Source organism: Dicentrarchus labrax, unplaced genomic scaffold (assembly GCF_905237075.1).
Source record: "Dicentrarchus labrax unplaced genomic scaffold, dlabrax2021, whole genome shotgun sequence".
In the NCBI taxonomy this organism is placed as follows: Eukaryota; Metazoa; Chordata; class Actinopteri; family Moronidae; genus Dicentrarchus; species Dicentrarchus labrax.
Window position 1 is genome coordinate 5727329 of NW_026136717.1, and position 23428 is coordinate 5750756.

At 39.8% G+C, this 23428-nt stretch overlaps 3 protein-coding genes across 31 annotated transcripts in view; 1 reads left to right on the top strand and 2 right to left on the bottom strand.

Annotated features, from left to right (window-relative positions):
• Nucleotides 1-14912, bottom strand: part of LOC127349534 (uncharacterized) — a 36148-nt gene extending 21236 nt beyond the window's left edge. For 3 of the 29 annotated variants that reach the window (XR_007880320.1, XM_051375362.1, XM_051375357.1), the window contains exons 1-9: nucleotides 13258-13631; nucleotides 12827-13150; nucleotides 12639-12737; nucleotides 12420-12551; nucleotides 11466-11509; nucleotides 11246-11318; nucleotides 9590-9934; nucleotides 9394-9435; nucleotides 9167-9286 (exon numbers count right to left, since the gene is read on the bottom strand). Coding sequence is in view for 27 of the 29 variants with exons in the window: in XM_051375362.1 (XP_051231322.1) it covers nucleotides 9167-9286; nucleotides 9394-9435; nucleotides 9590-9934; nucleotides 11246-11318; nucleotides 11466-11509; nucleotides 12420-12551; nucleotides 12639-12737; nucleotides 12827-13150; nucleotides 13258-13300 (1222 nt within the window). In the remaining 2 variants the exon portion in view is untranslated. Of the gene's footprint in view, nucleotides 1-790; nucleotides 1045-1318; nucleotides 1354-1478; nucleotides 1593-1703; nucleotides 1746-8488; nucleotides 8740-9006; nucleotides 9042-9166; nucleotides 9287-9393; nucleotides 9436-9589; nucleotides 9935-11245; nucleotides 11319-11465; nucleotides 11510-12419; nucleotides 12552-12638; nucleotides 12738-12826; nucleotides 13151-13257 lie in introns of those variants that run through there. The other 26 variants (XM_051375361.1, XM_051375376.1, XM_051375364.1 and 23 more) reach the window with 24 other exon arrangements.
• Nucleotides 14913-15026: 114 nt separating this feature from the next.
• LOC127349554 (uncharacterized) lies at nucleotides 15027-16785 on the bottom strand. Its single transcript, XM_051375414.1, has 6 exons — nucleotides 16740-16785; nucleotides 16246-16590; nucleotides 16049-16090; nucleotides 15836-15949; nucleotides 15676-15710; nucleotides 15027-15266 (listed from the first exon to the last, which is right to left on the bottom strand). Exons 1-6 carry the CDS (start codon nucleotides 16783-16785, stop codon nucleotides 15144-15146), a joined length of 705 nt encoding a protein of 234 aa, XP_051231374.1. The 3' UTR covers nucleotides 15027-15143.
• A 1320-nt stretch (nucleotides 16786-18105) lies between these two features.
• Nucleotides 18106-21071, top strand: LOC127349549 (uncharacterized). The gene is made up of 4 exons (XM_051375404.1): nucleotides 18106-18364; nucleotides 19373-19423; nucleotides 19526-19891; nucleotides 20441-21071. Exons 2-4 carry the CDS (start codon nucleotides 19393-19395, stop codon nucleotides 20878-20880), a joined length of 837 nt encoding a protein of 278 aa, XP_051231364.1. The 5' UTR covers nucleotides 18106-18364; nucleotides 19373-19392; the 3' UTR covers nucleotides 20881-21071.
• The last annotated feature ends 2357 nt before the right edge of the window (nucleotides 21072-23428 follow it).

Below are 23428 nucleotides of genomic sequence, written 5' to 3' on the forward strand. Positions count from 1 at the left end.
GCATTTTATGTGAGTCTCCACTAACTCATTTTACCTGCTGCTTGTATTTTTGATCATATTCTTACACATCACAGCCAGACTGCCAGGAGAGAGCAGCTGGTATACTCTGCTACAGTGAAATGAATTCACTTTGCAGCATCAGAAACCTGATAGATGAGAGTTTAACCTGAGACTATGGCTGAGTGTGTTCATCTGGATGTGTTCTCTGACAAGAGTGTGTTGATGTTTGAATGCAGATGTTGATGTGGCTTGTGAAAGTAAAGTAGTTCAATAAGTCTGTGTAAAGTAGAGATTATGTACAATATATAATAGTATCATTGCTCTTTGTGTAGCAGGTTGTTGGTGTTTGTGGTCAGGGCTGAAGTCTTCCTGTGGTGGAGACTTTGTTTTTCACTCATACAGACAATGTTTGTCCCCACAGGGGGCTGCTTTATTCCATTGTTACTTATTTTCTTCACTATTTTTTCAGTCTGTACACATCCAGAAACTGATAGTATTTAAATAAAAGCAGGTAGGTCAGTTTTAACTGTTTATTTTTGCTGCAAAGCTTTGACTTCAGAGGCCTTGTGACTTTCACAGCAGTTGTACTCAGATCACACTGTGCTGTCTCTTCCTGTGAAATGATGTGTATCTCACTCCTCCCTCCCCCCTGACAGACCATTTGACTCTCCCTATGAGGGCGTTTGACAGTCGTCAGTGTCCTTTGTGTCTCATCAAACGTCAAATATGTCCTTGTTCCTCTCAAATTTGAAAAAAAAGCGAAAGAAATAAATACTATGCCAATGATCAATGAATATACAGTAGGAACTTTATTGTCAAACATGTTTTTTTGTATCCACCCACACAGAAATACACAACAGCAGATTCATATAATAAAGTATCAGTCGCATTCAGAGTTGCAGTTCCAGTTTCTTCCTGAGTCTATCTGCTGGCAGCATAAATAACATGAGTCTCCACTTGTCTCTCTGATGCAGACCTCCTGTTTCTTATGGTCTGTGGAAGGAACTTCAGCACTGCAGAGTCCAGCTGATCAGAGCCCAGATTCTGTAGATCAGAGGATTTAGAGTCATATATTTATTTCAGTTAAAACAAAAAAAAACTTTTTCATTATTTAAGCTGAAATTAAAGTTTAATATATGAGTTAATGGGATCATTTCTACATGAGGTTAAAGAGGTCTGCTGTGACTGCCTGTCTGAATTTGCTGTTTGATTCCACCTGCAGCAGCTCGGGACAAAGATCATTAACAGACTCATCATGTGTTCAAATGCAACTTTAAAACCATAACACACAGTTTGTGTAAGTTAATGGTGGGTTCACCTTGTTTCTTTCTGGCTGCGCTTCTTCTTTCACAGCTAAATGACAAAAGACAAAAGTCTGATTACTTCATTATTACTGATCACATACTTTACTTTGGATTTGTCCATCATGTTGACACAGCTCACTAGATGATGTGCTACAAATTATAAATGTACTGTACCTGTCTGAAGTTTCCTGATTTTAACAGCCAGAACAATGATGACTATAGTGAGGACAGCAGTCAGACCACCCAGGATCACACTCATTAGGGTTGTCATTCCATCAGGACTCTCTACTGGAAGCATGGTAGAATTAGACTCTTTAATCTGTCTTTTAATCAAAATGAATGTCTCTATGGTAACTTTCCCAATGAAAATAATCTTAAGAGAGGAAAGGAGAACCTTACTTTGAGTGTTACAATCCTTTTCATCATCTGATTCACCATCAACTTAAAAAAAAAAAAAGATTAAATGATTGCAAAACGTTTTGGTTTGTTGTTTGTCTTCCTGCTGTTTTCATACTGTGACAATACATTTGAGATATACTGTAAATATGATGAGATAAAGAGATCTTTATTAAAGATACGTCTTTACTGCAAACTTACCTTTAACATTTAAATGGGTTGCAGTGGAAATTACTGTATGTTTGCCTTTGTAAAATCCACAGAAATACAGTCCAGAGTCAGATAAATCCACTCGCTTGATTTGAAGTAAAACAGTGGAGACGTTGTAGCTCATTTTAAATTTTCCAGTTGAAAAGCCATCACAGTAAAAAACGTTGCCATCAGATCCGTACATAGAGGAGATACAGCTGGGTTTGGTTCTGTTGGTCACTCTGAACCAGTCTGTCTGAGTTGGACTTGTGGAAATGTCAGAGCACAGCAGTGTGACATCTTCACCAGGCTGAACCTCCACAGTCTGAGACTCAGAACCTGAGACAGAGATCCAGCCTGAAACACACAGCAGAGACAACATGAGATCCACTCGAGCTGATTATGCAACAACAATACCTATAAATTAATTCAACACAAATTAATTTGCAAATTAAAAAATAAAGGTGGGTTACTGGACAAAAGAAAGATTAGAATTGTATTTGCTGGCAGAATAATTCAATAGCAGTACTTACTGAGGCTGCAGAGAAGTATAGCTGTTATTAAGGTGAAGCTCTTCATTGTGCGTATAACTGTGTCACAGCAAGAGCACTTTATATCAGTGGAAAGGGGCGGGGAAATGAATAATTCATGCAGAGAAGCTCAATTCTCTCATCACGGAATATCTGTACTTGATGCTGTTTGAGACAAAAATATGCCTCAAAGAATTTCAGACGGCATCAAGTGACAATTATTCTGCCATTCATACAGTTTTATACAGCCATCATGGAAGATCACAGTCTGATACAGCAGGTCAGACAGTAAAAATCACCTGCAAGTATGTTGTTATTCATCTGTATTCAAGAATGTAGTAGAACAATGTATTATTCTTCTCAAAATAAAAGCAAAGTTATGAATGCAAATTATATCTATAACATTAGGCAATACTTTATTATATTAGTGAAATAAAAAACAATATAACATCTAAAAATGAACACGAGCATGATTACAAACCGTGCTTCAATGTCGGGCAGTGTTGGAGGACTATGTAAGGCTGTTACTGCATACACCCCAAAAACGTTGTTCCTGTCACTCTCACCATTGACTTGTTTGTTGTATCATTGTTGGTAATACAGTCTGCCTTTACTATGTCTTCAGCAAAGTTACTGATATCACGGGAGCCAGATTTTGTTCGACAGTTAGGTGTAAACAGTCTGAGTAGCACTGTGCCGAAAACATAGCCCTGAGGAACACCAGTCGGCAGCCTGATGGAGCTAGAGATACATTTCCACTCTCTCTCTGTGTTGTGTCAGTTCTTCTACTGACAGATGGATGTGTCGACAGAAATATCAGTCATTGTAAGCACTGTAAGTACCCACAGCTCATTTTAACAGACCCTGAGGGGCTATTGTACACATGCACATACCACAACCTGCACAGTCTGAGACTCAGAACCTGAGACAGAGATCCAGCCTGAAACAAGCAGCAGACAACATGAGATTGATCCCTGAGAGTATAATGCAACAGTTACTGTAACAAGTCTACAAAAACAATGAATTCAGTTCTAATATACAACTTTAAATTCTGGTGGGGTACTTATATTATTTTGTCCTGAGAATAATGAAGTGCCAGTACTGCAGAGACGTAAAGAGGTTACCAAGGTGAAGCTTCACATTGTGCAATTAATCGTGTCACTGCAATGACAGTTTGTACCACTGAGCTCCTATGAAGGGTGTTAAGGGAGGCGGAGTGTCTTTTGCTTTTCTTTGTGCCACTCACACTGACCTGTCAATGCATTCATATCTATTTTTGTTTAAAATAGTTTACTCAGATTTTTTATGCAACAAAAACACTGTACTGACATGGCAGGATATAACACACTACAACCAAATGTACTGCAGTACAACATAGTACCCATAGGGGTACCCCCATTTTAGAAACACTGGTGTAGGGCATGTTTTAAAGGGATAGCCTTGGTCTTAGATCAATTGATTTTGTACCCAGAAAACAGGCCAAAATCACTGACACGTTTAAGAAGGTGTGGAACTGAATGATGTGGCATAGAAAATATCAATGAGAGATCATCTGCAGAAAGGTTATCTTTAAAATCATGTTTGAAAGGTGTGATACCTGTTATATCCTGGCTAGGTTAAGCAAGAATATTAGACCAAAACCCCACAAATGCTTTTTCAGCATCAAGTGAGATTGCAACATCTGGGTGTTGGAGAGATGCAGCCTTTGATATTACATGAAAGAGTCTTATATTAAAAGCAGCATGGCATCCAAAAAGGAAGAGTCCAGAAAGGCCCCAGCCAGCTGAGAGAACTGCCTTGCTAACCACTGTATCACTGTCTTGCCTGTTTGGTCTTACAAATGGGCTTTACAGGCTCCATCAAACCTCATATTTCACATAACATTTTGCAATCAATAAAATGAAAAGAGACTGAGAAGAAAAGAAAAAGAGCCATGTCAGAATGAAAACTAAACACTAGGACACAATATATGTATCTTAAGGGTCCACTGTGTAACATTTAGTAGGATGTATTGGCAGAAAGGGAATATGATATTCACAGATATGTTTTCATCACTGTGTAATCATCTGACTATAAGAATTGTTGTGTTTTCATTACTTTAGAATGAGCAGGTTTTATGTACAAACACTACGGGTCACCTTCCATTAGTGATGGGAATTATGGCTCTTTTTAGAGAACCGGTTCCTTTGGCTTGGCTCACTAAAAAGAGCCGGCTCTTTCGGCTCCCAAGTTGCTCCTCAGATTTTTTGTTGCTTAAATCAATTTGTTACCAATTTATGTGTAAAATGAATATCTAATGTAAATACATATATTATATCAAATGTTTAGTATTTATATGGATTTATTAATATACTCAACATGGAACAGAGTGCTACAAAAATAAATCATAAAATACAAAAACAAAGACCCATCTCAATTAGACAAAAAGCTGCTCAATATGAAATTTTTAACTTCGCACAGTCTACACTCTGCCTTTGAACCGTCTATCACATATATATACATATATGTCCAAACTGTACTACGTTTCCTGTCACTCATTTTCCTCACCTTTCCAGTGTGTAGTCTCTGTCTATGTAGCAAGTTCTCTCGCTCTGTCAAGTCTCCCTCCCACCTGTTCACATGCTCACTGTGCGTCTGTAACCCCTCCCTCCCCCCTCCTGCTGAGTGTAGATACACAGACGTCGCCACACATCTTGACCAATCACGCGGCTTTAACAGAAAGAAATCCGGATCTGGCTCCCAATCAGGAGCCGGCTCCCGTCGTTCACCTCAAAGAGCCGGCTCTTAGAGCCAGATCGTTCACGACCAACCCATCACTACCTTCCATTGAGTCTGCCATGTTGAACTGCCATGTTCCTACAGTAGCCCAGAATGGACAAACCAAACAGTTGAATGTAGATAGGGCCTTAAGGATTTCATGTGAGTCTCCACTAACTCATTTTACCTGCTGCTTGTATTTTTGATCATATTCCTACACATCACAGCCAGACTGCCAGGAGAGAGCAGCTGGTATACTCTGCTACAGTGAAATGAATTCACTTTGCAGCATCAGAAACCTGATAGATGAGAGTTTAACCTGGCTGAGTGTGTTCATCTGGATGAGTTCTCTGGCAAAAGAGTGTGTTGACGTTTGAATGCAGATGTTGATGTGGCTTGTGATGGTAAAGTAGTTCAATAAGTCTGTGTAAAGAAGAGATTATGTAGAATGTATAATAGTATCATTGCTCTTTGTTGTAGCAGGCTGTTGGTGTTTGTGGTCAGGGCTTCTCTACTAGAAACATGGTAGAATTAGACTCCTTAATCTGACTGATATTAATGGCTCTATGGTAAGAGAGGAAAGGAGAACCTTACTGTGAGTGTAAAAATACAGTTCATCATCAGATTCACCATCACCTTTAAAAAAGATAATGGAATAATTGGAATTGTATCCTCGTTTGACTTTATGCTGCTTTCAAACAGTGACAATACATTTGAGATATATTGTAAATATAATGAGGAGAGTACATATTTAAAAGAGGTAAGACTTAACTATAAACTTACCTTTAACATTTACATATGTTGCAGTGGAAATGACGGTGTGTCTGTGTCAAAGAGCTGAAGGGCAGTCTTCCTGTGGCTAATGATACGCTCAGTGTTTTCACCACAGTGGAAACTGAAAAAAGGGGGAGGGAGGGTGTACAAGACTTGTTGCTTGCCCAAAAGTGAAAGAAAAAACAGCCAGGGCAGAAAACTACCACTCTAGCAGAAACACACAGTCTTGTGGGAACATTAGTGTATGTTTTTATCTATTATCTTGAACCTCTTCTCCTTTGCAGGGTTGTGGGGGGGACTGGAGCCAATCCCAGCTGACATTGGGCGGGAGGTGGGGTAGACAGGTCACCGGTTAATCACAGGGCTGACACATAGACACATCAAACAGGGTCACCATTAAATCTAACCTTTCTGTTGTTGGACTGTGGGGGGAAGCTGGAGCACCCCGAGGAAACCCACACAGACACAGGGCAGAACATTCAGACTCCACACAGAAAGGCCCCAGCCGGCTGACACCACCCTCTCGCTGTGAGGCGACAGTGCTAACCACTGTACCATCGTACCACCTATGTTTTATCCTAAAAATAGGCTTTACAGGCTCCTCCTGCATCAAACCTCATACGTGTTTGTCATTTTGAAGTCAAGTCTGGGTCTTACTGGCAACCCAAGACGTCAGTATTTGACAGCCTGAATGACTGACCCCACCTTTAATGTTAAACCTTTCTATCTTTTAGATATAGAGGGGAGGCATTCTGGCGTCTGACACATCTTTCTAATTGGAATAATGACTCATTTCATCTGAGATCACATGTTGATGTTTGTGCACCGCCACAACATGACAACAGGCACATAAATGACTAAAAACAATACAGGTCTTTACTGAATAAATGAGTGACTTCACTGCCTCCTGCAGTGCTGTCAGCATCACACACTACACTGTTCTGAGGTCAGCAGCAGATCTGCCATTCAGTATCCCCACATTGGTATCCAATGAAGTCTAACATTAAGGCATCATAATGAAATAAGGATTACATAACAGGATATGGCTCTATTTTCAAACAATTTTTCATAGACTAAAAGAACTATCAAAGTTCAGTTCTGAGCGGTTCAAACGATGGATGTGATATTTCCTTAATAAAATCAATAAGTTGAGCTCTCTGGTTGTTTTCACTGTATAATATTACATCATTGCCTTGTAATTTAACTGGATGATAGGTCACTGATCAGTGGGGGAAGCTTTACTCCGTTGCACGTCACATCGCTACGTCAGTGACGTGAGTGCACCATGGCGTTTCGCAGCCACCTGTCCTCGTTCTTTCCTCCTGTCTGAAATTAGTACGTCGAATTATAAAGTTCATGAAGTTGGGAAATAATGGATGGATTTGTTTTCAATTGTCCTCGGACAGAGGAGGAGCTGGACAACAACTTATTTCAACAACAACAACAACAGATTGCGCTGCTTTGGAGACATCAACAGTGAGTTTAAATATATTTTTAATAATCACTTTGAAACCTGTGCTGACTTTGTCGCATTTTGTGTGGCTGAGGCTGTTTTCATTCTCTCTCTCTGCTGTGGTCTGGGTGCTGAGGAAAACGTGCAGTGTTTGCTGGGTGCTGGTCTATGCTGGTCATGTCCTACTGTGTCTAATGTTGGGTGGGTTTATGGCTTGGTGCGCTGCCTGCTGTCTGCCTGCTCGATTCTTTATTCTGGTGGAAAAAGCTGTGATTATTATTCAGCTGTGGAGATCCTATGTCTCTACCATGTGACTTTATAGAGGTTAAACACTGTTGTGTGCCTGCTCTTTGTGTTTCTGGGAACCACTGTACTCTGCTACAGTGAAATGAATTCACTGAGCAGCACTAGAAACCTGATAGATGAGAGTTTAACCTGAAATCATGGCTGAGTGTGTTCATGTGGATGTGCACTGGCAAAAGAGTGTCTTGAAGTTTGAAGGCTGCTGAAGTAGTTCAATAAGTCTGTGTAAAGTAGAGATTATGTACAATGTATAATAGTATCATTGCTCTTTGTGTAGCAGGTTGTTGGTGTTTGTGGTCAGGGCTGAAGTCTTCCTGTGGTGCAGACTTTGTTTTTCACTCATACAGACAATGTTTGTCCCCACAGGGGGCTGCTTTATTCCATTGTTACTGATTTTCTTCACTATTTTTTTCAGTCTGTACACATCCAGAAACTGATAGTATTTAGAAAAAAGCATGTAGGTCAGTTTTAACTGTTTATTTTTGCTGCAAAGCTTTGACTTTAGAGGCCTTGTGACTTTCACAGCAGTTGTACTCAGACCACACTGTGCTGTCTCTTCCTGTGAAATGATATGTATCTCACTCCTCCCTCCCCCCTGACAGACCGTTTGACTCTCCCTATGAGGGCGTTTGACAGTCGTCAGTGTCCTTTGTGTCTCATCAAACGTCAAATATGTCCTCTTTCCTCTCAGATGAAGACTGAAGGCCGACAAAATAAGAAACCTTGACCAAAAAAGTGAAAGAAAGAAATACTATGCCAATGATCAATGAATATACAGTAGATATAGTAGTAATAGAACTTTATTGTCAAACAGTTTTTTGTATCCACCCACACAGAAATACACAACAGCTGATTCATATGATAAAGCATCAGTCGCACTCAGAGTTGCAGTTCCAGTTTGTTCCTGAGTCTATCTGCTGACAGCATAAATAACATGAGTCTCCACTTGTCTCTCTGATGCAGGCCTCCTGTTTCTTATGGTCTGTGGAAGGAACTTCAGCACTGCAGAGTCCAGCTGATCAGAGCCCAGATTCTGTAGATCAGAGGATTTAGAGTCATATATTTATTTCAATTAAAAAGTGAAAAACTTTTTCATAATTTAAGCTGAAGTTGAGCGTATGAGTTAATGGGATCATTTCTACGTGAGGTTAAAGAGGTCTGCTGTGACTGCCTGTCTGAATTTGCTGTTTGATTCCACCTGCAGCAGCTCGGGACAAAGATCATTAACAGACTCATCATGTGTTCAAATGCAACTTTAAAACCATAACACACAGTTTGTGTAAGTTAATGGTGGGTTCACCTTGTTTCTTTCTGGCTGCGCTTCTTCCTTCACAGCTAAATGACAAAAGACAAAAGTCTGATTAGTTCATTATTACTGATCACATACTTTACTTTGGATTTGTCCGTCATGTTGACACAACTCACTAGATGATGTGCAACAAATTATAAATGTACTGTACCTGTCTGAAGTTTCCTGATTTTAACAGCCAGAACAATGATGACTATAGTGAGGACAGCAGTCAGACCACCCAGGATCACACTCATTGCTATTGGATCACTCGGACATGATAGACTGATATCTAAAACGGTAGAATTAACACTCTTTAATCTGTTGATTGTTGTTGATTGAAATGAATGGCTCCATGGTAACAGAAAATAATCTTAACAGAGGAAAGGATAACCTTACCTTCAGTGACACATTCCACTTGATCTTCATATTCATCATCACCTTTAAAAAAAGATGATAAAATAATTTCAAAACGTTTTAGTTTCTTGTTTGTCTTCCTGCAGTTTTCATACTGTGACGATACATTTGAGATATAATGTAAATATGATGAGATAAAGAGATCTTTATAAAAGGTAAGGCTTAACTACAAACTTACCTTTAACATTTAAATGTGTTGCAGTAGAAATGACTGTATGTGTGCCTATGTATAATCCACAGAAATACATTCCAGAGTCAGATACATCCACTCCTTTGATTTGAAGAAAAACAGTGGAGACGTTGGAGCTCATTTTAAATTTTCCATTTTGAAATCCATCACAGAATGAAGCGTCTTTATCAGATCCGTACATAGAGGAGATACAGCTGGGTTTGGCTCTGTTGGTCACTCTGAACCAGTCTACCTGAGTTGGACTTGTGGAAATGTCAGAGCACAGCAGTGTGACATCTTCACCAGGCTGAACCTCCACAGTCTGAGACTCAGAACCTGAGACAGAGATCCAGCCTGAAACACACAGAAGAGACAAGATGAGATAGATCCATGAGAGTATAATGCAACAGTTACTGTAATAAGGCTACAAAATCATCCCTCCACTAATATGCAGTACAAGTTTAAATTACTGGTTACATTATTTGGTGCTGAAAGTAATAAAGTGTTGGCACTTACTGAGGCTGCAGAGAAGTAAAGCTGTTATCAGGTTGAATGTCCTCATTGTGCATTGAGAGGTTTTACCACTTAGCACCTATAAGGGGTTTAGAGAGGCGGAGTGTCTTTTGTTCTTCCGCTCACACTGACCTGCCAATGCAGTGCATTTTAGCTGCATCCAGTCTTGTGCATTACAATGTTTTCTTTTGGAACACACTGATTTTACTTTACAGGCTGCACATTTGACACAAAAGCTTTCAGCTGAACGTTGTTGTTAACTTTGTGTTGGAAGTTTTGCGTTTTCTGTTTCATGTCCTTTGTGAAGCTTCCAGCTTCCTGTGGAGGTGGGTGAATGAAAGGGTAAAATTCTTCTCTTTTTTTAACTCTGCAGTGTCACTTATGCAACATACTACTCACTTAATTCTGTTGGTAGCCATAGATAGTAAGTATTGACTTTTCATACTGTTTATTTTAGTCTTCAGCAGCTGTTTGTGTGATATCCTCACTTATTCTGTGAACCAGCAATATTTTAGATTGAGATATGATTATCTGTGATTTGTGGTGCTGATGTACCTTCATACAATTTTGAGTTGATAACTGGTTAATACATATAAAACATTGCTGCTGATGGTAGACATATTTCATAGTATAGCCTTACAATTTGATTTGCCAATAAAAGAACCTTCCTGTGCCATTTTCCTTTGGTTTCAGAACAATTGAGTTTCACCACTCACTCAGTAATTGCGGTGGGTGAGATCACCATGGTAAACGTGGTGCCACCATTGACTCATGTATGAAAAAGAATAATTGTTTATTTGATTGTTAATGACATAGAATTCACATACAATTACACATGAATGTTTTGATGAAAACGATCAATAAACACAAAAAGTATGAAACAATCCTGATCCTAAAAACTTTTAAATATACTGGAAAGTTTCAAATGATTCATCCATATGTACTAGAAATAACCTTTAATTTCAGATACATGGCAAACAAAGTATGTATGTATATGCTGTAGGCCATAGAGAAGCTTTAAAAGCAGTTTTAGTTCAAACTTCAGTCTGAATCTACAACAACTCAAAAAGAGCCCTAAAATAATCCTGTTTTACTCATAATTCCAATGGAATATGTCTTGTCATTTATTTGAACTGTAGTACACACACTCACTCCAGATTTGATCCCTGTGTTTTCTTGATCTCTTCGTCAGTTTGACACTTAAAGCAGCATAATGTAGGTAACTCTGGTAACAAAATATAAATGACATAACATAACATAATTATTGTGTTCTTAAGTAAAAACTATGTCTAGTTAATAATGTATTGTGCAGTAAATATGTGTCTGATTGGTAATTCAACAGCTAATTCAATGTCAGCAGTTTTGTATTTACCTCTGCAATTGCTGTGGAGGGAGCCTGACATCTTGCTGGAGTCTCTGGTTGTGGAAAAAAAAGCCATGTTAGGTGCTCTTTACCACCCTACCCTGTTCACCTACTGTGTACCCTTGGTGTGGGGATAACTGTTTTGAAGCCCAGAGTTTGGCCCTATGGCTGTTGCCCTGTCGTTTTTTTGGAGCCAGAAGTGACCATCTTTGGAGCATGGGGCTGGTGGGTTGGAGTTTTAGGCAAGGGTTAGGGTTAGTAACAGTATCTTGGTTCATGTTTGGTCAGCACTACTAGTTTGACTGTTTGATCTTGGTTTTGTGACTTGTCAATCACAAGGTAGCCACACCCTAAGCATACCCTGCTTTATTGTCCATTTTACTCTAAATGGGACCATCATTTACTAAATTAACTTCATGCTGTATGGATGAAGACTTGAAACTAGCAACTGATACCATAAACTCAAGGATTTACTGAGCTAATAAATCAAGTGAGAAGTGGGGTCGTTTTGCCATTACAGTCAATACAACCTTTTTTTTTGCAGCCAGTGCAGTTTCCCCGCAGGTCATTATTAAGAATGTGGGTCAAAGGCACTTTCATAGTAATCATAGTAACTCAGTCTCACTCCTGCCTGTGTACCCATGGCCCATTTGTTAAGTTTTCTCTTAAGGCTTTCAGGAATCCACTGTTCCCCCAAAAAACTTCCACCTGTGGGTAAGTTTCGGGTCGGTAATTTAGAAAACTATTCTACTATTTTGAGAGTAACCTTGAGTTCTTTCTGAAAAATAGAATTTTAAATGTTTTCTTAAAATGCTTTCTAGCACCACAAATCAGCATGGCTAGATACCACTGAGGTTGAGTTAGAATATATGGTTTTGAAGTTTGGTTCAATCAACCTTTCCTCTTATCCTCATCAAAAGAGCCAGACAAACTTCTTCTTTGGTAAATATTATCTCACTGTACCTCCAGAATGAAGATATGTTCTCCTGGACATTTTGCAGAGGATACTGATTAAGACGATGTTCACGGTAACAGACACAAGCAGAGCTGCAGCCACATAAAGCACCAGTACAGAGGAAGTGTCCTCATGTTTCTCTGTGAAAACATATAAAGCAATATAGACTGAGCGAATGAAGAAAAGAGACGTGGCTTCAATTTACATAGAATACATATGTTGCTCACCTCCAACATCAGCATGGACCGTGCAGTTCGGAGTTACAGAGCCTCCTGGCTTCATGGTGTCGAACACTGGCTGCAGGGGGAAAGAGCTGCGACCAGACTCTGAAAAACAGAAATGTTACAAAGAGTAATGGAAAATCAAAAAAGTGATAAAGATGGTTTTCAAATTGTTAACTGGCCAAAATACCTACGTTTTAAATCCAAAAATATTGCATTCTCAAATTCCGGGACAACAATGATGATTTTTCCGCAGTAGTACATCGCTGAATCCGAGTCCTGCACATTAGAAATGTTCAGATGGTAGAACCCTTCTCCAGCATGAACTGAAAACCGTTTGTCATGTTTAAACTGGTTGTGGAAGCTGTTGCTGTCAGGTGAATGTTTGTAGACAGAGGATATTATATGAGGTTGCTCCCCTGCAACCTGCTTGTACCAGCACAGATATTTAACACTGGCACCGTAGAAACACGGTAAAGTCACACTGTGTCCGGGGTTAGTGTAGAGCACAGCGCCATCTGAAACAAACAAAGAGATAAGTTAATGACCACTGAATGCAAATTGAACTTTACACATTACCCATCATTTATTTTTATTATGAAAAATGTTCTGTGCAGTCCTTTACCTGCTCCAAAAAGAAGAACCAAGAGCACATAAAACTTGAACATCCTTCGCTCCGTAGTGATCTTGCAGTATGATGGCGGTTTCAGTAAAGGGGTCAAAGACAATGAGTACACTTTCAGTGGAAAATAGTCTGTATGTAACACAGGTGGTGCAGATTTGTGGGTGTCAGTGCTCTCACAGAAGGAAGTGAGAAGTTCTGAAGTTAATGTTACACATCTTTCTGATTTTGCATTAAGGTTGAAACATTTCCTGCAGTCCAAACCAAAGTTGTTAGAATGAACTAAAACTAAACAAAAAACTTAAACAAGCTGTGAAAAAGACATTTTAGTTAAACTGGAACTATTATGCTTTTCCTCAGTTTCTCCCATAAATATTATGTTACAGTGTTGGAAGTTGACATTAAGTCAGGACCAAATGTGAGCCTATCATGACGTTGCCCATTGAATTGTGGAGTAATGTTTGGAAGTCTGGCGTTTGGACTTATGGTCATCGCCATGACAGTTTGTAGCGCCAGTGGAGGTGACGTACTGCGAGTTTAACTGCTTTGGGGATTCACAGAGTTTACTAATGCATATAATTACTTTATTTGAAGCTATTAGCTAACCACTAACTCCTTATGGACTGAAAACGTGAGGCACCGGCGCACCCGGCGGTCCGTAGCTCCTGTACTAGAGATATAACATTAAACACAGACACTCTCCCCACTGCTCTGAGCATGCATAAGTTAGCAGCACACCCACTGTTTCAGACAGGATGAACTTAGGCGCTGCATGAAGGGATACACATTTTGAAGAGTGAATCATGCAAAGCTACTCTAGTGGAGTCTCAAACTAAGACTATAGAGCTGGAAATGAGCATAATAGGTCCCATTTGACTGAAATAAAAATAAAAGCTAGGCTAACACAACACAAACTCAGTGAAACAATATTGGAGAGTAAAATAGAGACTGATGTAGAATGGTATCATATTCAGTCAAAAGCAGGTAGGTCAGTTGTCACTGCTTTTGCTGCAAAGCTTTGACTTCAAAGGCCTTGTGACTTTAACGGCAGTTGTGCTCAGACCACACTGTGCTGTCTGTCTCTTCCTGTGAAGTGATGTGTATCTCACTCATCCCTCCCCCCTGAAAGACCATTTGACTCTCCCTACGACTCTTTTGTGTCTCATCAAACATCAAATATGTCCTTGTTCCTCTCAGATGAAGATTAAGAGAGACACAAGCAAGAAAATACAAACTGACCATGAATGTAGGAACTGTTATTTTAAAATGTTTGTCATGGAGCCCTTCTGCCACCCACTACTCACGTGAGTTGTGGCCGTCAGCAGATTAATATGATAAAGCACCAGCATCATTAAACTGACAGTTGCCTTTTCAGTTGCTTCCTGGGTCTATCTGCTGGTCTATCTCTACCTGTCTCTCTGACGCAGGCCTCCTGTTTCTGATCGATTGGAAGGAACTGCAGAGAGTGCAGCAGAGTTCAGCTTATCAGAGCCCAGATTCCTGGATCCTGTGTCACAGTGCTGCACTTTATACCCGCTGGCTGCTAGTTGAGTTTTGTCAAAAGAAGTACATTTTCACTGCTCCCTCTTTTACTTTCCATCGAGCTTCGGCTTCAGAGGCCTCGTGATTTTCACCTCAGTTGTTCTCAGACCACACTGTGCTGTCGCTTCCTGTCAAATAATTGATGTGTACCTCACTAACTCCTCCCTCCTGACAGGACACATAAGCAAGACAGACACTTTTACCGAGAGAGAGACAGACAAGCGAGAAAATACAGAATCAAAGTTTATTTTTGGACTCCTTCCACCCACTACTCACACACAAAAACACAACAGCAGATTAATGTGATAAAGCATCAGTTCCACTCAGAGCTACAGTCCCAGTTGAGTCTATCTGGTGGCAGCATACACAACATGTGGCTCCAGCTCTCTCTCTGGTGCAGGTCTGTGGTTTCTTTTTGGTTTCGCCTGGAAACGTAGAGCTGCGTAGTTCAGGTCATCTGAGTCCAGATTCTGTAAATCAGAGTATTTAGAGTCACATACTCACAAACACTGTATCTGAGTTTGCTCATTGGTGGATTCGAGTGTTGTAACAAATGGTTTTTAAAAGAATCACAGCTGTTTGGCACAATTGAAACTAAACTCTGTTTGATTTTTATCCGAAATGGAGTAAGGAAGTCAATTGGTTGATCTAATAGAACATTTTCATGGTTTCAGAGGGAAAAAACAAAAAACATGTTGGAAAGATGGAAGAAGTATGGCTACAGCTAGCATTTGCTGACATTTGGAGTAAGGCAAATAATAACAAAAATAGAAATTTTACAAAAACATTAATAAATCTCTACTGTCGGTAAACAGTTTGTAAATGGCAGCTGAAATTAGAGATACAAGTATGAATTAATGTTCTTAATGGTGGGTTCACCTTGTTTCTTTCTGGCTGTGCTTCTTCCTTCACAGCTAAATGACAAAAGACAAAAGTCTGATTAGTTCATTATTACTGATCACATACTTTACTTTGGATTTGTCCATCATGTTGACACAGCTCACTAGATGATGTGCAACAAATTATAAATGTACTGTACCTGTCTGAAGTTTCCTGATTTTAACAGCCAGAACAATGATGACTATAGTGAGGACAGCAGTCAGACCACCCAGGATCACACTCATTAGGGTTGTCATTCCATCAGGCTCCTCTACTGGAAACATGGTACATAAGACTATTTTAATCAAAATGAATGGCTCTATGGTAACTTGCACAATTAAAATAATCTTAAGAAAGAAAAGGAGAACCTTACTTTGAGTGTTACAATCCACCTGATCATCTGATTCACCATCAACTTTAAAAAAAGATGATAAAATATTTTCAAAACGGTTTGGTTTCTTGTGTCTTCCTGTTGTTTTCATACTACTGTGACGATGCATTTGAGATATGCTGTAAATATGAGGAGATAAAGAGATCTCTATTAAATATATGTCTTTACTGCAAACTTACCTTTAACATTTAAATGTGTTGCAGTGGAAATTACTGTATGTTTGCCTTTGTAAAATCCACAGAAATACAGTCCAGAGTCAGATAAATCCACTCGCTTGATTTGAAGTAAAACAGTGGAGACGTTGGAGCTCATTTTAAATTTTCCAGTTGAAAAGCCATCACAGTAAAAAACGTTGCCATCAGATCCGTACATAGAGGAGATACAGCTGGGTTTGGTTCTGTTGGTCACTCTGAACCAGTCTGTCTGAGTTGGACTTGTGGAAATGTCAGAGCACAGCAGTGTGACATCTTCACCAGGCTGAACCTCCACAGTCTGAGACTCAGAACCTGAGACAGAGATCCAGCCTGAAACACACAGCACTCGAGCTGATTATGCAACAACAATACCTATAAATTAATTCAACAAAAAACTTTGGATTACATTAATGGATTACTGGATAAAGAGAGATTAGAATTGTATTTGCTGCTCAGAATAATTCAATAGCAGTACTTACTGAGGCTGCAGAGAAGTAAAGCTGTTATTAAGGGGAAGCTCTTCATTGTGCGTATAACCGTGTCACAGCAAGAGTACTTTATATCACTGTAAAGGGGCGGGGAATTGAATAGGCCATGTAAAGAAGCTCACATCTTTTACCACGGAACATTTGAGACAAAATTGTGCCTCAAAGAATTTCAGATGGCATGAACTAACAATTCTTCTGCCACTTTTACAATTCTATACAACCATCATGGAATACATCCTCACCTCATCTGTAGCAGTCTGATACAGCACAATCACATGCAAGCTTGTTATTCATCTGTATTCAAGTATGCAGTAAAATGACATGTTGTTCCAGTCTGAAGCCAAGGTGCACAGACAGCAAACACAATAATAAATCAGTTACCAAACCAGCAAGTCCCTGTGTAATAAAAAAAAAAAAATTATAAATGCACATCATAAATACTTTATTAGTGAATGATGATCATTGAAATAAAAAATAATATAGTAGCTAATAACTAAAAGGATCATGGTTACAAATAGTGCGTCCGTGGAAAGGGGATTGTGTTGGGGGACTATGTAAGACTGTAGATTATGTACACCACAAAAACCTTCATGCCCCTCACTCTCTGCACACTGGTGTCATTGATTTGTTTGTTGTATCATTGTTGTTGATACAGTCTGCCTCTACTGTGACATTAACAAACCTATCGACTGAAGCTGGATTTTGTTTATGTGTAAACAGTCTGAATAGCACTGGGCTGAGCATGTAGCCCTGAGGAGCACCAGTGGGCAGCCTGATGGAGTTAGAGATACATTTCCACACTCTCTCTGTGTTGTGTCAGTTCTTCCAGTGACAGAGGGAGGTGTCGACAGACCAAACACTGTCACTGTAAGCACTATAAGTACCCACAGCTCTTTTTATCAGACTCAGAGGAGGTATTGTACACATGCACACAGTAGATTCTCCAAGATTATCATCTCTGTCTCTAATCAGCTTAATCTCTGTACTGTGCAGTACAACCAAAAGTGCATACTGAAGGGCATACTAAAATCACATCTGTCTTCTGATCACCACATCTTGTCGCCTCCAGGAGGCATTACAGATCTCTGTCTACCAAAATATCCAACTCTAAAAATGGGCGTAACGTGCAATAAACCAATCAGAGCGTCATCTCACATTCCCTTTAAAAGCAGGCGCGCTTCTTCCATGGCGGATTGCTATTATAATGGCGGATTTGCCAGGCGCACGCCAGGAGCGGTTTACAGCCGAGGAGACCGACGTTCTCGTCAGGGTTGTAAAATACCGAGAAGTGACATTATTGACATGAAATAAATGTAACACAGCCATACAATAAATCAAAACAATGTAACGCAGCTTCACAGGAAGAAGACCCTGGCCTCGGGAGCAGTGTGCACGGGCCGTGCAGTGCTCAAGGGCCAGCTGAGGAGGGAGCAGCGCCAACACCAAGGTGCAGAGGATCCAGACCCGCTACACGCCGGAGGACCCCCGTTCCTGCAGCAAACCGGGTTTGACATGCTGGAGTGGGAGCTGTCCGGGATGCGGCAAAGTATTAATGCCACACGCCTCCTCTTTTCGCTGAACCGCCCCGTGGGGCGCAAGTTCATTCCCTAATTTAAGTACGTGCATTGGTGGAGGGAAAATTCCAATGTGCGTCGAGTGCAAAATAGGAATTAGCGCCAGTGTACAGTACAAGTCAATTGCGCTGAGTGCAAGATAGAAGACTGTTTTCACGTTCATGAGCTGAAGGTGGATAGTGTTTATTTGTAACCTTAAAGCAAGATGTTGTCAACAGTCTGAAAACCAGTCATGGTCAAGTATCACGTGTGAGGTGGAACTTGACGCCTCTGGGGCACAAACATTGAAACTTTACTTTGAAGCAAGAGACATCTTGTGTGCAACAGTTAAGCTTTAAAAATATTTGGATATTCAATTCAATTTCAATTCAATTCTATTTATTATTTTTTATATTCAGAGATTCTGTTTCTTTTAATGAGAGGTAGAAGTGCAGTTTCGTTATTTTTTTAACTATGGGTGAATTCACTTTTTCGTGGAAAAGAAATATATTTTTATTTTTCAAAGCAAAGAATTTTAGGATATATGTCATAAAACACGTCTGGAGCAGATATAAACCAAAGTGTAAAGGAAAAAACAATTCATATTTCAAAATATTTCGAAGACATATAAACAAGTATATGAAGTCCATAAAATAAGTAAAGCCTTATATTTCACATAAACAGTTTTGAGTATACCTTATAGTGGTAGTTATAGACCAAACATGAGCTCTCAAGTGTGTGTTCTGTCCAGTGTTTATGGTTTTACCATTCCCTAAGGAAAGTGAACAGTTTATAAAAAGTTCATAATGGAGCTGTTTGATACCACAGGACATAACAGAAAGTTTAAGTTCTTTGTTGCTATATTGTTAAAACAAATAGTGTAAGTGTCTGACCCAACAGTTTGTCAAAGTAGAGTCACTTTCATTTAACTGTGTTACTTTTATGTTCATTCACCTTTAACTGAGGTCATAACGGATGTTTACAGTGGAACACAGTCCGACCCTCTTTGCAACCAATCACATGTAACCTCATTTTAAAGCTAACGTCTGCTCTTTCACTCAAACCTTTCAGTTCTTAGGACCACTGAGACGATGCCCCTGTACACGATCCTCTGTGGAGTATGTAAGTGTCTTGATATGAAATATATTCAGGTCTGTGATTCTAAGTAAGGCTAAAAATGTAATGTCTGTATAGTTTGTATAACATTATATCTTTTTGATCCAGTTCATCTGTCAGTGGTGATCCAGTCGGCAGCAGTCCAACAGGACACTGGAGTTATATTCGCCAGTGTTGGGGACAATGTGACTCTACATTGTTCGTATGACAGCCAAGTAGCGATGCACTTTTCCTGGTACCAACAAACCTTAGGAGGTGGACCTGAGCTCCTGTCCTCTGTTTATAAGCACAATCTGCCATCCAAAGTCTTTCCCTGGATGGAGAAGAACCCTCGCATCTCTTTGGAAAGAAAGAAAGGGATAAATCATTTACACATCTCCGATGTCCACTTATCAGATTCAGCTACATATTTCTGTGGAAGCTCACACTCCAACATCATGGAATTTGGAAAGGGGGTCTTTCTAAGTGTCAAAGGTATTGTGCTTTTATTTTTCATTGGCTTTAAAGATTTGCATTCCATTCATTTGCTTTGCGTGTAAAATTAAACTTATAGTGTTGAAATATACACACCAGAGATTATATAACACTGGATGGTTCGGGGCATATGAGCTCTCCAATCAACACCCGTCAATGTAAAATATACTGTTCTTAAGGCTTATCATCTTCCGTTTTTTTTTAAGTTATTTTTTTTGGCCTTTTTATTGCCTTTATTTGATAGGGACAGCCGAAGATAGACAGGAAAGGGGGGCAGAGAGAGGGGATGACACGCAGCAAATGGCTGCAGGTCTGATTTGAACCCTGGGCCGCTGCAGCAAGGACTCGGCCTCAGTACATGAGTCGCCAGCTCTACCCACTGAGCTAACCGGGCACCCGATACTACTGATATCAAAGACATATTAAAAGAATAAAAACAAAATAAAAGGACCTAAATATACTTAATGTCTCCAACCTAAATATACTTAATGTCTCAAAAGTCAAAAACAGATTCTCTGACTGTTTACTTTGTGGATTTGTGAATTGTAGGAGCCAAACTCAAGGAAATAGTCCAGTGGCCGGTATCTGAGACCATCCAGCCAGGAGGGTCTGTGACCTTCAACTGTACAGTACACACTGGGAGCTGTGGTGAAGAACACGGTGTTTACTGGTTCAAACATGGGTCTCGACAAGGAATCCTTCACCCGCTCGGGGATGGGTGGAAACACGTCTCTGCACCAGGGTCCCCCTCACAGAGCTGTGTCTACCATTTGCAGAAGATGAACCTGAGCTCGTCTGATGCCGGAACCTACTACTGTGCTGTGGCTTCCTGCGGGGAGATACTGTTCGGGGATGGAAGCAAGCTGCTCGTCCAAGGTGCTGCTGAAGACCAGATGAGAATCTTGGTCTGGCTCTCTATCATTAGAACTGGGGTTCTCTTGTTGTTTGTAACCACTTGTCACTTGTTTTACATCAACAAGAGCAGGTGAAGTCCTCAATGCAGAGTTTGGCTCTCTGAGATCAAAATGTTCGTTTAGCTCAGAGTCTCTGTTACAGTTAAATGACATGTTATCACAGAAAAGTTATCACAAATTACACAAGATGAACACCAATGTTAGATACACATTATTTAGTTGTTTGACTGTATTACACTTTCATTAATAAAAAAACATTTGACAAAGCTGTTGTTCCTCATACAGTCATTATGTGGAGGATGAATAATTATGTAGAGATATAATTAAAGCATAAAATACATTTATGAACAATAACCACAGACCAATAATCAAACAGTAAGAATCATTTGAATCTATTGTCTTATCAGCCCATAAACTTTGATCAGGTTTTGCTAACCACAGCAGCGCTACATAACATCTATGATTTTTTGCTCACAAGCTGTGTGCGGTTAAACACAGTGAAACACACTGTGTTGTGGGACATCAGTCAACTTCTGCTTCTAAACATATAGTTTGATCATAGAAAAAGGCTTCTGTGGTCCACTGAGAGTCGTATGGGTTCTTTGCAACAAAATGAGAACATCCTGCTTGAAAACACCAACATGCAAACACAAACAGCACAAAGGGAGTTTTAAATATGCATATGACCAAACCCTACCGATATATCGACACTTTTACTGACAACCACAAGGTTGCTATAAAGAAATTGGTACACTGAGAATCAAAGGTGTGGCCTGTGTTCTGTGATGAAGCTCAGTGCAACATGTGCGTCATGGAAGAAAAGTGACCTAATTCCACTGAAACACTTGATTGTTGTGCTGTGATTGTCACAGGATGTGGCAGCAGCCCCCACAGTTTTTCGGTAGGCTTTTATTGAACTGCCGGTAATTAAAAATATATATATTAACCACAGTAAATGTTGTGTCACTTGCGTTTAAGCGGGTTGTTAGTCTGACATTCTATCTGCTCTCTCTCCCTCTCCCTTCTTATCTCACGTGTTCCATGTGTAAATTACTGAACTGATGCATACTTGTCAATGTAGCTTTTTTAAATTTTATTTACACTAATAAGATGTAACAACCCGTACTTTGTATCAAATTAGATAAAACAAACCTTATGTAATGCCGTATTAGATCCAAACTATACCATACTTAGACACTATTATAACAAGTTATACTGTAGTTAATAACCACATAGGAGATCATGATACATAATTATACACCATTTTACAAGATCATAGTCTAATTAGAAATCAAATCTAATGCTACTACCCTTACTACCAGACATGTGATGCTACCAGTCTGGGCCTGTGGTAATTTAATTAGACAACACAGGCTGCAATCATGCTGTATTATATCAGGCATACCCTTTATAACAGTGAGATGTCTGTCTGCTCACCCACACCCGCACCCGTGACCACATTACCCCTCTCCTCCAGAACCTCCACTGGCTCCCGGTCCCACAACAAATTCAATTCAAAATCCTCCTTCTCACACACAAAGCCCTCCATAACCAGGCCCCTTCCTACCTCACTGACCTGCTCCACCGCCACAACCCATCCCGTAGCCTCCGCTCATCCGATGCAAACCTCCTGACTCCACCACCCAGGACCAAGCACCGAACCTGGGTTGACAGAGCCTTCTCTGTAGCTGCCCCCTCCCTCTGGAACTCTCTTCCCAAATAAATCTGTGACTGCACCGACCTTCCAGCGTTCAAATCTCTGACAAAAACTCACCTTTTTAAAATTGCTTTTAAAGTTTAGCTTAGTCTGATGTGTTTTTAGTATTTTTACTATTTGAGGTTGTTTTTGCTGCTTTTGTGTTGTTTTTTATGTAAAGTGTCTTCGAGTATTCAGAAAAGCGCTTACAAATAAAATGTATTATTATTATTATTATAGTGAGAAAACTGGTTGCTACTTCACACATCCCTCGTAGCCTGGATGTTATCCTGGAGTCTGGAGCTAGTAATGCCCTGGACGCTCTACTCTCATACCAGTTAAGACATCAGACCAGTTGATTAATGCCACCACTATCCAACCTCCATAAGAGGCAATGGAAGCTGCCAGGGCATTGCATATTCATTAGATCCTTATTTGACATTTATAGAGGGTAATTTGCAACACATTACAACCAAACTGTACTGTATACTGAAGTGAAAACATCTTTATTTCCTGCCTTTATTAGACAATCTTTGTGGATAATTTGCTGAAGATAATGTGATATCTTCTTTTGTGAAGTCTGAAGTCTAATAAGGTTAATAAAGTTTACGGTGCAATTCTATGTAATGTGTTGCAAATTACCCTTTAAGTCTAATAAGGATGATGCAACACCCTGTTCTAAAATGGCATTGTATGTGGTTTCTAATTACAGCACAGTGTATGCTGTTCAATTAGTGTATAACTGTGTTTCTTTACTGTCTAACAAGGAACATATTTCTAGTCTTGTGTGTTTTTGATATAAAGTATGCCTGGTTATGTCATATTAGTGTATTAGTTAAAATAAAATACGTTGGGGGCACACACACATGAACGCATGCAGTCATGTACACAGGTACGCACTCAACAAGACAACTGTCTTTTGACTGC

Bases quoted from the DNA above. Each gene is read 5' to 3' on its own strand.
- LOC127349554 (XM_051375414.1), bottom strand. From the start codon at position 16,785: ATGAAGAGCTTCCCCTTAATAACAGCTTTACTTCTCTGCAGCCTCA. The intron at 16,591-16,739 runs GTAAGTACTGCT...TGTGTGTTTCAG, and splicing joins TTTACTTCTCTGCAGCCTCA to GCTGGATCTCTGTCTCAGGT. The intron at 16,091-16,245 runs GTAAGTTTGCAG...CTTTTTTTAAAG, and splicing joins AACACATTTAAATGTTAAAG to TTGATGGTGAATCAGATGAT.
- LOC127349549 (XM_051375404.1), top strand. From the start codon at position 19,393: ATGCCCCTGTACACGATCCTCTGTGGAGTAT. The intron at 19,424-19,525 runs GTAAGTGTCTTG...TTTTTGATCCAG, and splicing joins CACGATCCTCTGTGGAGTAT to TTCATCTGTCAGTGGTGATC. The intron at 19,892-20,440 runs GTATTGTGCTTT...TGTGAATTGTAG, and splicing joins GGTCTTTCTAAGTGTCAAAG to GAGCCAAACTCAAGGAAATA.